Raw genomic sequence first — 14,046 nt, forward strand, 5'->3', positions numbered from 1 at the left:
TAAACATTCAGAAGACATATCTGACTTGTAATGGCCATGTCTAAGAACACAATGAAAATCACAGAGCAGGAATGAAGCAAGATGATGTCTAAGTAAAATCCTACAGATAGTCTCCTCAAAGAATATCAAACTACTTTCACAAGTGCTAAGGAAGCTAGCTGAGAGACCATAGTGTCTGCTTTTAGTCCAACAAAAAGAAAAGATGCAATGAAGAAAGCAGAAAGAAAATTTGCCTAAATAACCCCTCCCCAAACTTCAACCAGCATTTAGAGAGATAACCTCTGGCCTGGGGGAAGGAGAATTAAGCCCAGGTCTCATACTTGAAACTCACTACCAGGCTCACCATGGTGAAACCTGGTGCCTCATGATCAAACAATGAGCTGCTGAACTATGTTACCAAATGGCAAAGAGATTGCCTCTATCACCAGTAAGCCAACTCAAGCAGCAGAGCTGAGATCAAGACTCCATCTGCTGGGGAGTGGGGCATATCTTGCACAGGACTGTTTGGGAGCTAAGTGCTAAGCCCTGTGGTGAGACCCAACACCAAGCAGACACCAAAAGCTCCATTCCCCAGCCAGAGACCACAGGCGGTGCCTCTAGATCTAGCATGGCATCAGAGAGAGACCTATGCACTGGTGGGACAAACTTAAGTTTTGATTTGCACCAGTGCCACCTATAGCATGGGCCTGCTTGTATCAATGAGACTATGCAGGTCCTTGTGGCTGTGAGACCCAAGTACAACATAGCTAGATGTCAGACTTGGTATTCATGACACTACTCTTACCAACACTATAGGAACTATGGGCAGCATAGCATGGAACAGAAGACAGGGTAGTTAGCACAGGACTTCACCTTGAAACTCAGTAGTAGGCTGATAAAATCTAACACTGGGCAGATCCCAACAGATCCTCTGGCCTGTGCCCATAGGGGAAGCCTCTGGAACAGCCCCAGTGCCAGGCAGCAATATGTGGTACAATCAGATTTCTATTTCAGCCAGCATCACCTGTGGCTACTTGCACCAATTTTGGACCAGAAGTCCAAGTCAACAGTAGTCACCCATAGCCTTGGTATGGGCCATGGTCCAGTGTAATGCTAGTCATGGAGGACTATGCACTAAGGTGTAACATGGCTAAGAACTGGGCAGAATCCTTCAGTACCCAACCACAGATTGGTGACTATGAACAAGGCGTCTATCCAGGTCTCCCACAGCCCCAGGGAGAGGCTTGAGAGTATGGACTGCCTTTTTAGGTACTCCTCTTTCAAAATAATAATATACAGACTGCAGATGTAAAACAAACATGGATCACCCTCTAGCACTGAAACAATAACAACGTAAAAGCAGACTGGCAGCAAACTTGAACTCAGATGCTATCTAGTGCCGAAATAGCAAAGTAACTACAGGCTCAGAGAAAATAGGCAGTATGCTTAAAATCTCTGGAAAGATAGGCACAAAGCCAGACTACAAAACTGGGAATAATTACCTACTCTTTCAATGTGTAGGTGTCACATACCAAGGGTCAAGAGCTAAAGGAAACCATGACCTCACCTAATAGCCAAAAGGCTCCAGAAGTTGACTAGATTGCATACAGTATGGGCAAACTCTGGTGCAAAATTTAAAACAACTGCTGTAAGAAAACTCAAGTTTCAAGAAAAAACACAGAGAAAAGATTCAACACTTTAACAGTGTTGAGACATTTAACAGAGAGATGGATGCAATTTTTTTAAAAAATCAAATAGGAATTCTTAACCTGAAAAATACACTAACAAAATTAAAAATGCAATAGAAGGCATCAATATCAGGATAGATCAAACATAAAATTAATAGTTCAAAGGTAGGTTATTTTAAAATATAGTCAGAGGAGAACAAAAGAAAAAGGAATGAAGAGGAATGAAGAAGGCCTGCAGAAACTTTGGGACAGCATTAAAAATGCAAATATTTAAGTCACTGGGGTTCAAGACAGATTTGAGAATGGCAAGGTATAAAATTTATTCAAAGAAATAATAATAGGAAAACCTCCCAAACCTAGAGGAGGATACAAATATATAGGTACAAGCAAGTCAAAGGTCAGATTTAACCCAACCTAAGTCTACTCCAAGACACAGAATAATGAAATTCTCAGAGCTGGAAGAGTGGCTCAAGTGGTAGAGTTCCTGCCTAGCAAGTGTAAAGCTCTGAGTTCAAATCCCAGTCCCACCAAAGAAAAAAAATCAAATCCTCAAAGATAAAGGGTAAAGAGAATAATCTCAAGAATGTAAGAGAAAGCAAACAAATGACCGCAAGGGTTCCCCAATTCACCTGCCAGCAAACTTCTCACTAGAATCTTTGTGGAACAAGAGAGTGGCATATTTTCACAATAATGAGGAGGGGAAAAACTGCCATACAAGAATACTGCATCCAGCAAACCTACCCTTTAGAAATGAAGAAGGAATAAAGACATTCCTTCATAAGTAAAAGCTAGTAAAAATATATCTCCATGAAATCCATTTTACAACAAATGCCAAAAGGGAGTTGTCAAACTGAAAGAAAAAAGCATCGATGGCTAAGACAAAACATGGGAAGGTGCAAACTAACCGGAAGAGTAACTGTATGGACAAACTCAGAACCTTCTAATAATGTGAACATGATATGAAAACCATTCATATTTTTAGTATGAAGGAGGAAAAACAAAATCATTTAAAGTAACTATAATTATATGATAAAGAGATAGGCAGTACAGAAAAATGCAAAATGGGCCATTAAAAATCCAAAGTAGGCCAAGTGTGGTGGCTCAAGCTTGTAATGCTAGCTACTTGCAGGTGGAGATCAGAAGGAGGGCAGTTTGAGACAAGCCTGGCCAAAAGTAAAGCTCAATACACTCCATCTCAACCAATGGCTGAGAGCCTGTCATCACAGCTACACAGGGAAGTACAAATAGTAGGATCATGGTCCAGGCCCACCCAAAGCAAGACCAAATCTCAAAAATAACCAGTGCTAAAAAGGGCTGGGCAGTGGTTCAAGTGTGTTGTGCCTGCCTAGCAAGTACAAAGCCTGAGTTCAACCCCAGTAGTGAATACAGGAGGATGGGTAGGTAAAGGTGGAAATTTTTTAGTGTATTTTCTCTATTTTGTATTTTGTTGTTGTTGTTTGTTTCTTATCGTTAGGATCTTATTAAGTTGCTATCCTTCAAAATAGTGTGTTATAACCAAAAACTGTCTTACATCTTAGAGTAATCAAAAAGCAAATTCTGTGGCAGATAAAACAAAAATAGTAAGTAATCAAACACACGACTAGAGTAAATGCCTTACTCTCAGAGTGTGAAAAACAGAAAGGATCTACAATCAAATTAGAAAACAAGTTACAAAATGGCTATAGTAAATCCTATGCATCAACAATCACCTTAAATGTAAATGGATTAAATTATTCAATTAAAGGATATACAGTGACTGAATGCAAAACCATGTGGTACTTTACAAGTCCAAAAGCCTCACTAAATCAGATCCACGGGAGCTAGAAGGCCTTATATAAGAGAGCCTGTCTGTAAGCCAGGAACCCAATGAATGTTTCATGTGCCTAAACTTTTAAAAATCTTTTCCAAAACAACTTATTAAACTAGTTTTCCTGCATATACACCAAACTAAAATTCTCCTACATTCATAATTAATAAGTCATTAGAAATGTACAGATTTAGTCTGAATGTACTGCCAGAGTTTATACTTTCATTACAACACAGGTTTAAAAAGAACTTACAGCATCTGCTTTACAAATGGTGTTGGCTACATGTCGACACAGCATCTTTAGCCAGTTTTCTTTTGGAAGTTCATCTGATGTCATCTGGAAACTGAGCAGCACATTTGCCTGCTCTGTTGGTGGCCTCACAAGCAAGGCAAAAGCATTATGGCAATCTAGGGTTCCAGAATAATAATAAACATTAAGTGTTACTCCTTAGAGAGTCATCAATTTAGTTTCCTCAGACTATCAAACTTTTAATAAAATTATCTCTTCTCCACCCTGCCTGCCCCCTCTTTTTTCAATTAAAAAAAAGAACAGCATAGTAAAAGCACTGGAAGAAAATCTAATAGTATTACTATACCATGTAAGGAACCAACAATTACTTGAGAATAAAAGGCAGTATTTTCCTTTATATTTAATATTTTCTGTGATGAAGTTTTAAGTTCATAAAATATTAGACATCATTTCTTAGAATTCTAGAATTTAAGTTTCAAATTAAAATGGCATTATAAGAATACATCAATAACAACTTTACTTAAATTACCCTTAAGGAAAAAAACTCGGGCTCAGGTGTGGCTCAAAAGGTAGAACACCTGCCTACCAAGTACAAAAGCCCTGAGTTCAAACCCCTAAGGTGCAAAAATAGAACCTATTTTAAACAATGAGTTCCTTCACAATAAAATCCCTTGAAATGGAAATGATCGAAATAAATGTTCCAGGCAACCCTTAATTAATCCAGAGTTTGAAAATGAGTGAAAACAGCTGCATCAGTTGCTATTTTCTTTAAGAATCACTTCTGGCTTGGGAATGTGGACTCAGTGGAAAGGTACTTGCCTGGCACCGCCCCCCAACCTCACTACTACTCCCACCTCTCCCCCCGAAAAAAAGAAAGAAAAAAAAAAAAAAACACATCTTTCCTTACAATCTCAAACCTTCCATCATAAAAATATACATCTAACATCCAAAATGCAGCCAGCAACACACATCACTAGGTGCTAATTAAACAGGTAACACTGTTTCAGGGAGGTATATGTTTCTGGCAATTTCAAGACCTTCAGACAATCTACTTTAATGCTACTAAAGTTGCAAGTGAAAGTTCCTTAGGGCACTGATGTAAGTTTGGGTCTGGAATATTCCCTAAACACCCATGTGTTAAAGGCTTGGTCACCAGATCAGCAGTACTGGGAAGCAGTAAAAACTTTTAAGAAATAGGGCTTAGTGAAAGGTTTTAGTTCATTGCGGGGGGGATGTCCTTGAAGGGGACACTGTGGCACCCCAGTCTTTCTTCTTTCTCCTCACATCCCAGCCATCAGGTGAACAGTTTGTTCTACCATGCACTCCCCACCAGGATGTACTGCCTCACCACAGCCCAAAGCAATGGGACTAATCAGTCATGATCTTAAACTCCAAAATGGTTGAGCTAAAATAAACCATTCTTTTTTATAAGCTGATGGTTTCAGGTATTTTGTTACAGTAACAGAAAGCTATCACATAAATATTTGACCTTATGGCAAGTCTACCAGTTACTTTGGGTGTATTTATTTTATATAAATCTATTCCTGATCCACATTTTTAAATATATCCTTAAAAATGTAGCCATTGGCAACAGGGAAGGTATTAAGAAATGCAGTACAGATAATAGACTAGTGTTTTCTTTTGGATTCTGAAAAATAAAAGTAAGTTTCAATGTGGGAATAAGACAGACTAGGGCACTATTTTAATGCATAACCATTTCAAAGCCTTTTGACTCCTAAGGGGTAAGAATAGTCTACTTTCATTTGAGACAATACAAACTCGGCTTTGTTCCTACAGATGGAGTTGGAATATGTAAGAACAATAACTCTATCAGACTGACAACTACACTTAAAAAATAATTTATCTATTTAAATAAATGAATACAGTAGTAAATGAAACTTTAAATGAATGTAACATTTATTTAGCAGTAACTTATCCAATGGACATACCTTCGGTCTCTCTGATATCCAGCACCTTCTTAATCTGAGAAAGAGGCATTAGGTGAACATGTTTAAGAGAAGCTGGAGGTCGGGTATGGCCAGGAGGACTCCTAAAAGTGCCAATAACTTTGTGTCGTTTTCTCGCTATCTGATTACAGAAAGTAAAAATGCCATAATCGTAATGTGAACAAACACAAGGAAAGACCAAAAGTTACATGAGTCTATATTCAACAAATCTGAGCATTAGTTATTCCAGAATTACTATGTAATAAAAAGCGGAGTTACAATGTGACAAAAGCACATATGTAATTACAAAGCAGAAATTCTACGTTTATAGGAGGAGAGTCCAAAAGTCAGAAAAGCAGAGCAATAGGAAGGGTATGGTGCAGAAACGTCCCAGAGGTGTGAAAGAACTAAAAGAACCGCTCAAAGCAACAGGATCAATACATGAAGGAGTCGTGAATAAAAGGCTGTGAGTTCATGAGAACGGGAGTATTTAAGTTGCTCTGGGACCTCTGTCTTGGGTTTCAAATATTGCTAATCAAGGTTTTCAGTTTAAGAGCAAAATTTAAAGTACCTCAGACCTGTACATTGACTAACAGTAAATAACATAATGGTTTCTGCTCTCATTACTATTATTTACAAATTAACAAAGGGAGCAATAAAGAATTAAACAATACACTAGACAAATACAAATCATAAGTTTAAAATGCCCTATAACTTTAACTTAGCACTCATGCAAAAGGAAGAGATAGGCAACACTGGAGAGGAGCAAAATCAGAAAGTGATTTTGATTTATGTGTAATTTAGGGTATACTGAGATTCTGTGAATTTTATAAGATCTTTATGGTTTTTTGTTTTCACTTTCATGAAGGTCTAGTCTATTACTTTGCCTTTAACAAAAAAAAAAAAAAAAAGACATGTCCTTTGTAGTAATAATGACAGACTAAGTTAGTAGAATTGAGACTGGCTGGCCATTGTCATGAATCTGATGAAGCATGGCTGAAAAGGTACTTCCTTATGTCAAGGCTAATGAGAAAACACCAAATACTCATCAGTGTATCACATTCACACTGAAGCAGAATATCAACCATGTCTATGCTATATATCAACTATACATATCAAATATTAAATTTTCATTTATAAGTATAGTGAAAATAACTGATAGACTCTTAAAGTCATGTAGTCCAGAATAATATACTTTTAAATTAATTTGGCAAAGTAAAATACTGACATTTTCTTTTGGGGCAGTACTAGGGTTGGATCTTGGGGCCTCACTCTCGCTAGGCAAGTACTCTGCCACTTGAGCTATGCTTCTAGCCTTTTTGTTTTGGTTATTTTTGGATGGGATCTCACATTTTTGCCCAGGCTGGCCTTAGACCAAGATCCTCCTACCTACGCCTCCCCACATAGCTGGGATCACAGGTGTGCACCATGACTGGCTTATATTTGGTTTTGTTTTTTTTTTTCCAGTACTGAGGCCTTCACCTTGAGCCACTCCACCGGCCCTATTTTTATGAAAGGTTTTTCAAGATACAGAACTATTTGCCTGGGCTGTTTTTAAACTGCGATACTCCTGGTATCTGCCTCCTGAGTAGCTAGGATTACAGGCATGAGCCACCAGTACCCTGGATTGTTTCTTGAGATGGGGTCTTGCTAATATTTATCCCTCCAGCTGGCCTCCAACTATGATCCAATCGCTCTCAGCCTCCTGAGTAGCTGGAATTACAGGTTTGGGTCACAGCGCTAGGCTAATTAAGTGTGGTTTTTTTTTTTTTCCTTTCGTGACAGTATGGAGTTTGAATTCAGTCTCCAGTTTACAAGCCCTAATTGAGTGATTTTTAAGGAATTTTTTAAGGAAAAACAATAATATATACAAACACCAATGACACAAATGCTGGCAAATTAAAGTTAAAAGTAACCTCAAAACCAGATGAGATGCACAAAAGGAAAATATATTCTTTAATCTAAAATTAATTTAATTTCAGTAAAATATCACCTGTCATTTTAAGACAACATGCAAATTTTACTATGCTGACTGTCCCTAACTTGTATGAAGTGTGATAACTTTTTATCATGTTAAGATGTATATTTTTCATTCAAAATTTGCTAAGGGTTTTACTTTTCTTAAACAAGTTAGAGAATAAGAGTTTATTAGGATAATGAATTTTGAAGTCCAAATTTAATGCTAGAAATAGAGCAGTTTCACTGAGAGTAGAACAAAGTCACTAGACTAGAGAGAGAGAGAAAGAAAGAAAGAAGGAAAAAAGAAAGAAAGAAAGAAAATTTTAAGTCACTGCTCCACCAGGAATAAGGGGATAAAAACCAGAATGGATTGGCATGAAGGTCCAGATAACCTAAACTAATAGATGTATGGAGCCCTCAGACCTAGAAACCTCAACAGGTAAAAAACTAAAAAAGCCCTAAGAAGCAAACAAATACAAGTATAGCAATACTATGTATAGAAAAATTCCATGATAATGTAAATTTACGTAAAATTATGATTGAAATTGACTTCTTTGCCTAGCCCTTATCCTCAAAAGCAGGGGAGGTTAAAATTCTTATTATGGGGGAAGACATAGTTCAGAATTATATGTTACATGATTTTTTCATTTCAGGAGATGGCTGACTTTTGCTATTGTTATTTTTGTAACATTACTGACCAAATGAAAACATTTTCTATTAACCTCATAACTACAAGATTCTACCTTTAACACAAACATACTTTTGGTGAGATTACATTGCACCTGTAAAGTGCTCTGTGCATGCTTATTCTCTAAGATTCCCTTGTATTCTATAATTTAGATAATAATGCACATGGTATAAGAAGGCAGCACTTCAAGAGAAGCAAAGTAGAGAAGGATAAAAGGAAGGGGTACAGACTTTAAAGAAAAAGGAAAGCTACCAATCACTTTGATGAAAGCAATAGATAGCCAGCAACCAAAGTATCAAATGAGTCATCTTGGTTAACTTCTGTTTCATCAAAATGAACATTTTTCTCTTCTGAGATGAAGAAAAATGCATTCCTTTTCAGTCCTCTAGCATGTTTAGTTGTTTTAAGACACATATTAAAAGCATGAAAAAAAAGAGTTGAAAAAGTACATAAACATAATTCAACAATCTGCCTGTGAGGTATTATGGGAAAAAAAAACTGAGCTTGGATAAGTGAGAAGTTTAGATTTAAAATCATTATGTCCCATCTGATATACTGACCACAATAAAACCTGCTAATTTACAGAGTAATCCAGGATACATAAAGAATTCATAATATTCAATTATCAAGTTATTTCCCTCCTTGACAAGTTATCTCCCTGCTTTGCTGGAAAAATCTACTTAGAATTTCAAAAACAACTCATAATTATTTTATAAATCTTGAATTTATATATCTATATTTATACAAAGAAACAAGAAATTCCCAAAATTCATGACCTAAACATTTACTTGCATGGAAATAAATTAATTTTCATTTTCACTTGAATTCAAAGTCATGGAAATTTATCATTCTTTTCAATATTGAACCTTCTAAAAGCATTCCATTGTATTAAATGAACAGCTGATCTCAATTTAAAAAATTACTTCACTGAAAGCACTTCGAATTTCTATGACTCTTTCATCAAAGCCTGGCTGAAGATATTCAGGGAAGTTACAGAAAACATCAATGTTAGTATACTGTATTAAGCACAATTTTACCTCCAGGCAGTCATTGAAGAGGAAGAGAGTTACTTGTTCCCCTCTGTCACAGGGGTGCTCGCCTAAAGAAACTGTTTCAACTCGCTGGACTAAGCTTCGGTGAGAAGATAAAAGATTAGCCTGTGTAGATTGAAACATTAATAAAAGGGGTCAGATCACATGGTACCAAGCAATTTTTAAGAAGTTGTCCTTTAAAACAAAGTGATGCAAAGAAACCTCATTTAAAAGAAAGAGAAACAGATAATAATCAAAAAATACTTACTGGGCATCCATCTACTTCATAAACAACATCAAAAATTTGCTTTTGTGCTTCCGTTTTTCTCTTATCCTCATTGATATGTCTGCAAATTTAACGGTCATTTTAAAAACTTCGTTTAATACAGAACATACATTTCATGTCACAAAGAAATGTCCTTTAATGTGAATGTCTTAATTTTGATAAGTGAATCACTAAAAATATTCTTTTTAAAGTATCCAACTACATTTAAAAATATTCTATAGAATCTTTCAAAAAAGCATGTTTTATTGATATAACTTACTATATTCTTTATTAGCTATACTTTTTAAAATACACTAAAGTTGTATAAAGACTTCATGTTAACAAACAAAATGTTGTTCTAAATACATGTTCAATTAAGGTTTTATGCAAGTCATTCCGAAATCATATGCTAAACATTTCATTGAAACAAAAACTAAGACTACTTCCAGACAAGATGCAATAAGAAGGAATGAAGTTACCCATCTGCCTGAAACAACTAAAAAGCAATCAAAACAAAGAAACCTTACTTGACATCAGGAAATTCATACTGTGGAAAGCCCAAGACTGATGATAGAAAAGCCTTCAGTCAGCAACCACAAGTTATTAAACATTAGAGAATTTACACTGCTAAAAAACCTTATGAATGTGGGAGTGTGGGAAAGCTTTTGCTTTGTTGAGTCAAACCTAACTCAACACCAGAATGTTCATACTGGTGAGAAATCGCACGAATGAAAGGAATGTAAAATAGCCTTTATTTGTGGAGCAAATTCTACCAAACCTCAGAATGATCATGTTGATAAGAAATCCTTTCAAATGAGAGAAATGTGAGAAGGCTGGAGTTCACACCTTGCTTGACATCAGCAGAAAACATAATGAATACAAACAATATGGGAAGACTTTTATTTTGGTCTTACATATTGTTCAACTTGAGAAAATTTAAGAAAGAAAGCTATAAATGTATGAAATATGAAAAGATCTTTCTTCATGGCTCAGAGTTTAGTGAACATTAGAAAATACATACTGGTGAGAGAAACTATGAATGTGAAGAATAGAAATACCTTTTTTATGGTCAGAACTTAATTGGCAAAGGAAAATACATAGTACAAACAGATTACCTGAATGTGAAGAATGTGAAGAAGCCTTTCTTTTAGATTCATGATATAGGAATACTTATACCGAAGCAGAGTCTTATGGCTAACTGTAAGAAAACTGGCCAGATCTTTAGTCATCACTCATATTTTATGAGCAGAAAATTCACAATGTAAGAATCACTATGAGTGGTCAGACTATGAGAACACCTTTAGTTATAACCCTAATATTGCTCAACATGAGAGTATTTACACTTTTGGCAGTGCTGGGCAGTGAGCCCAGGACTTTGTACATGCTAAGCAGATGGGCTACCTCTAAAGCTATATTCCAGCCCTTAGAATATTTACAAAATCCTATGAATATAAAGATTTTGAGGAAGGAGAAAAAAAAAAGGTTCTCAAGTAGACATTCAATTCCTTAGGGACAGGAAACAAATAAGACAAGCCCTTTAATTGTCCTAAAAATCCCTGGTGAAAGAAGCAAAGTTGAGGGTTGAGTGAGGAAAGATGGCTTGTTCGCAGGGAAGATTACTAGAAAAGAGAGCTGTACACAGAAATAAATCCATAGGTCTGCAGAAAGTTCACTGTGTGCTCAGTTGGCACTAACCAGCACAAGTATACAATAAACTCATCTGAGGTTAAAGAAAAACATATCCAAAAAGAAGTGTCAAGTACTACACAGGAAAGAACAATGGTATCAATCAGAGTGGAAAAACTCAAGATTCATATGGCAATAGGGTGGAATACAAACAAAGGTCTTGTCTTGGATAGGGGAAATTTAATGTATCTAAATGCTGTTCTTACACTGCCTAACAAAGTTTAAGAGCAATACATGAAAAGTTCAAACTTCTTATAATAAGTGTGTATCGGGGGGAATTAAAGAATATTTCTAGGAATACAAACATACGTAGCACTCAACAATGTAAAACTGACATTGAGAATCCAATTAAATAACTCAAGACATGTAAAGAAGCAAGAAAATCTGACTCATAATGAGGGAAAAAGTACCAAAAGGACACAACTAATGGAATTAGTAACAAAGGCAATAGGAAGCACTTGGGAGGCTTAGGCAGGAGGACCACAAGTTCAAGGCCACCCTAGGCTACAAAGAGAGATTCTGTCTCAAAAACAAGAATTGTACAGGGAAGATTTAATATATTAAGCAGAAACATGGAAGGCACTATTCTAATAGACCTAGATAAACTATAATGTCTAAAATGAAAAAAATAAAAAATAAACAGCATGTGAATAGCAGAATAGACATTGCAAAAGATTAGCAAAAGCAAAGAAAGCAATAGAAAATATCCAAAATTAGAGAGGAAAAAAAAATGTGAAAACATCACTAAGCTATGGGACAAATTCAAGATGGATGGACAAAATATTTGAGGAAATAATAGTGAAAATGTCCTATACTTGATAAAAACTATGAAACCACAGAGGCATAAACTATAGTGAAATTCAAGCATGAAAACACAAAGAAAACTAAACCAAAATCCTAAGGGACATTAAGAAAATCTGATCTAACAGATCTGACAAAGAAAAATCTGATCTAGTTAAAACTCTACAGGAGGAAAGAAATAACAGTGAGTAAATCCAAACAAATGAAATAAGTAAATAAGGTTAAACTATTACTACTCTGATTCTTTTAAAAGACATAAATTATGTAAAGTAATATTTATAACCATATGTTGCTGGCTTTGTAACATGTAAAGATACTATGTGTTAAAATAATAGCACAAAGCCAAGCAAGGTGGCACCCACCCACAATTCCAGCACTGAGGCAGCTCGGGCAGGACTATGATTTCAAGGACAGCCTGGGCTACACAGCAAGACTATCTGAAAAAAACAACAAAAAATAGCCCAAAATGTGGGAGAAGAGAATAGAGGAGTAAGTTTCTCTATCTCACTGGAATTAGGTCAATATAAATTCTAAAACAGATTCTGTTAATAGGTATATGATTAGCCCAGGAGTAATCAACCAAGAAAATAAGTAAAAAGCTACATAAAAACTAATTTAAAAAATTAAATATTATATTGAGAATACTCACTTTATGCTTAAAAAAAAAGAAATTAAGAAAAGCAGAATGGAGGAATAAAAGACATGAAACAAAAAACAGAAAGCAAAATGGCAGTGTAAATCCAATTACACCAACAATATCAACACATAAAGGAAGAAAACACAAATCCAAAGAGAAATTATCAGCCTAAATTTAAAAAAAAAAATACAGTCCAATTATACACTATCTAAAGAGACACATTAGATTCAAAGACACTTTAAGTTGAAAGTAAAAGACTGGAAAAAGATATAACACAAACAGGAAGCAAAACAGATAAAATACACTTTAAGATAAAATACATTACTAGAGAGACAAAGGGGCATTTTATAGTGATAAAACAGTCAATACATCAGAAAACAGAACAGTTGCAAACATATATGAACTGAATCCAACATATGCAAAGCAAAAAATAACAGAAATGAAGAAGAACTAAACAATTCAAAAATAACAGGTGGAAGAGCTGGTGTGGTGGTGCATGCCAATAATCCCAGCACTGTTCAATGAAAACAACCTGGGCTAAATATTGAGTTTGAGGCCAGCCTAGGCTACACAGTGAGACCCTGTCTCAACTAAAATAAATAAAAACAAACAAACTAAAAGAATAAATAAAGACTGTAAGAGTTCCATAAATCTACAGAATACTCCACCAAACAAAAGCAAAACATCCATTCTTTCAAGTGTACATGGAATATTCTCCAGGGTAAGCCATAAAATAAGCCTCAGAAAAGTTCAAAAGGATTGAAATCATAAAGTATCTTTTCTAATAACAATGCAGTAAAGTTAGAAACACCAAAGAAAACTTCGGAAATTCATAAATATGTGGAAATTAAGAAACACCTATCCAATGGATCAAGAAATTAGAAAATACTTTTGAGACAAACAAAACATAAACTGGGTGCCAAAGGCTCACAGCTATAATTCTAGTTTATTTGGGAGGCTGAGATTGGGAGGATTGCAGTTCCAGGTCAGCCCAAGGAAAAACTTCCCTAGACCCCATCTCAAGTAATAGCTTGGCGCAATGGCACACACCACTGCTGCATGGAAGGCTAAGATGAGGAGGATCATGGTTCCAGGCCAGCCAGGGCAAAAAAAGTTTGTGAGATCCCCATCTTAACAGGAAAAGAGCTGGGTGTGGTGGTATGGGCTTGTCATAACAGCTAAAATGAGAAGCCTAAAACAGGGGAATCATGGTTCAGGCTGGCCTGGGAAAAAGGAAGAACCAGACAAAACAAAAAACACCAAGCAAACTTGAAGGGTTGCTCGAAGAGTAGAGTGCCTGCCTAGCAAG

The 14,046-nt window shown here is 35.9% G+C and overlaps 1 protein-coding gene across 2 annotated transcripts in view; it reads right to left on the bottom strand.

Annotated features, from left to right (window-relative positions):
- The window catches only part of Ect2 (epithelial cell transforming 2), a 69,867-nt gene that overhangs the window by 19,235 nt on the left and 36,586 nt on the right, over window positions 1-14,046 (bottom strand). For both annotated transcript variants that reach the window (XM_074073760.1, XM_074073759.1), the window contains 4 exons: window positions 9,617-9,695; window positions 9,355-9,474; window positions 5,674-5,812; window positions 3,728-3,882 (listed from right to left, as the gene is read on the bottom strand). In XM_074073760.1, the coding sequence (XP_073929861.1) occupies window positions 3,728-3,882; window positions 5,674-5,812; window positions 9,355-9,474; window positions 9,617-9,695 (493 nt within the window). The remainder of the gene's footprint in view (window positions 1-3,727; window positions 3,883-5,673; window positions 5,813-9,354; window positions 9,475-9,616; window positions 9,696-14,046) is intronic.

Source organism: Castor canadensis, chromosome 5, assembly GCF_047511655.1.
Source record: "Castor canadensis chromosome 5, mCasCan1.hap1v2, whole genome shotgun sequence".
Lineage (NCBI taxonomy): Eukaryota > Metazoa > Chordata > Mammalia > Rodentia > Castoridae > Castor > Castor canadensis.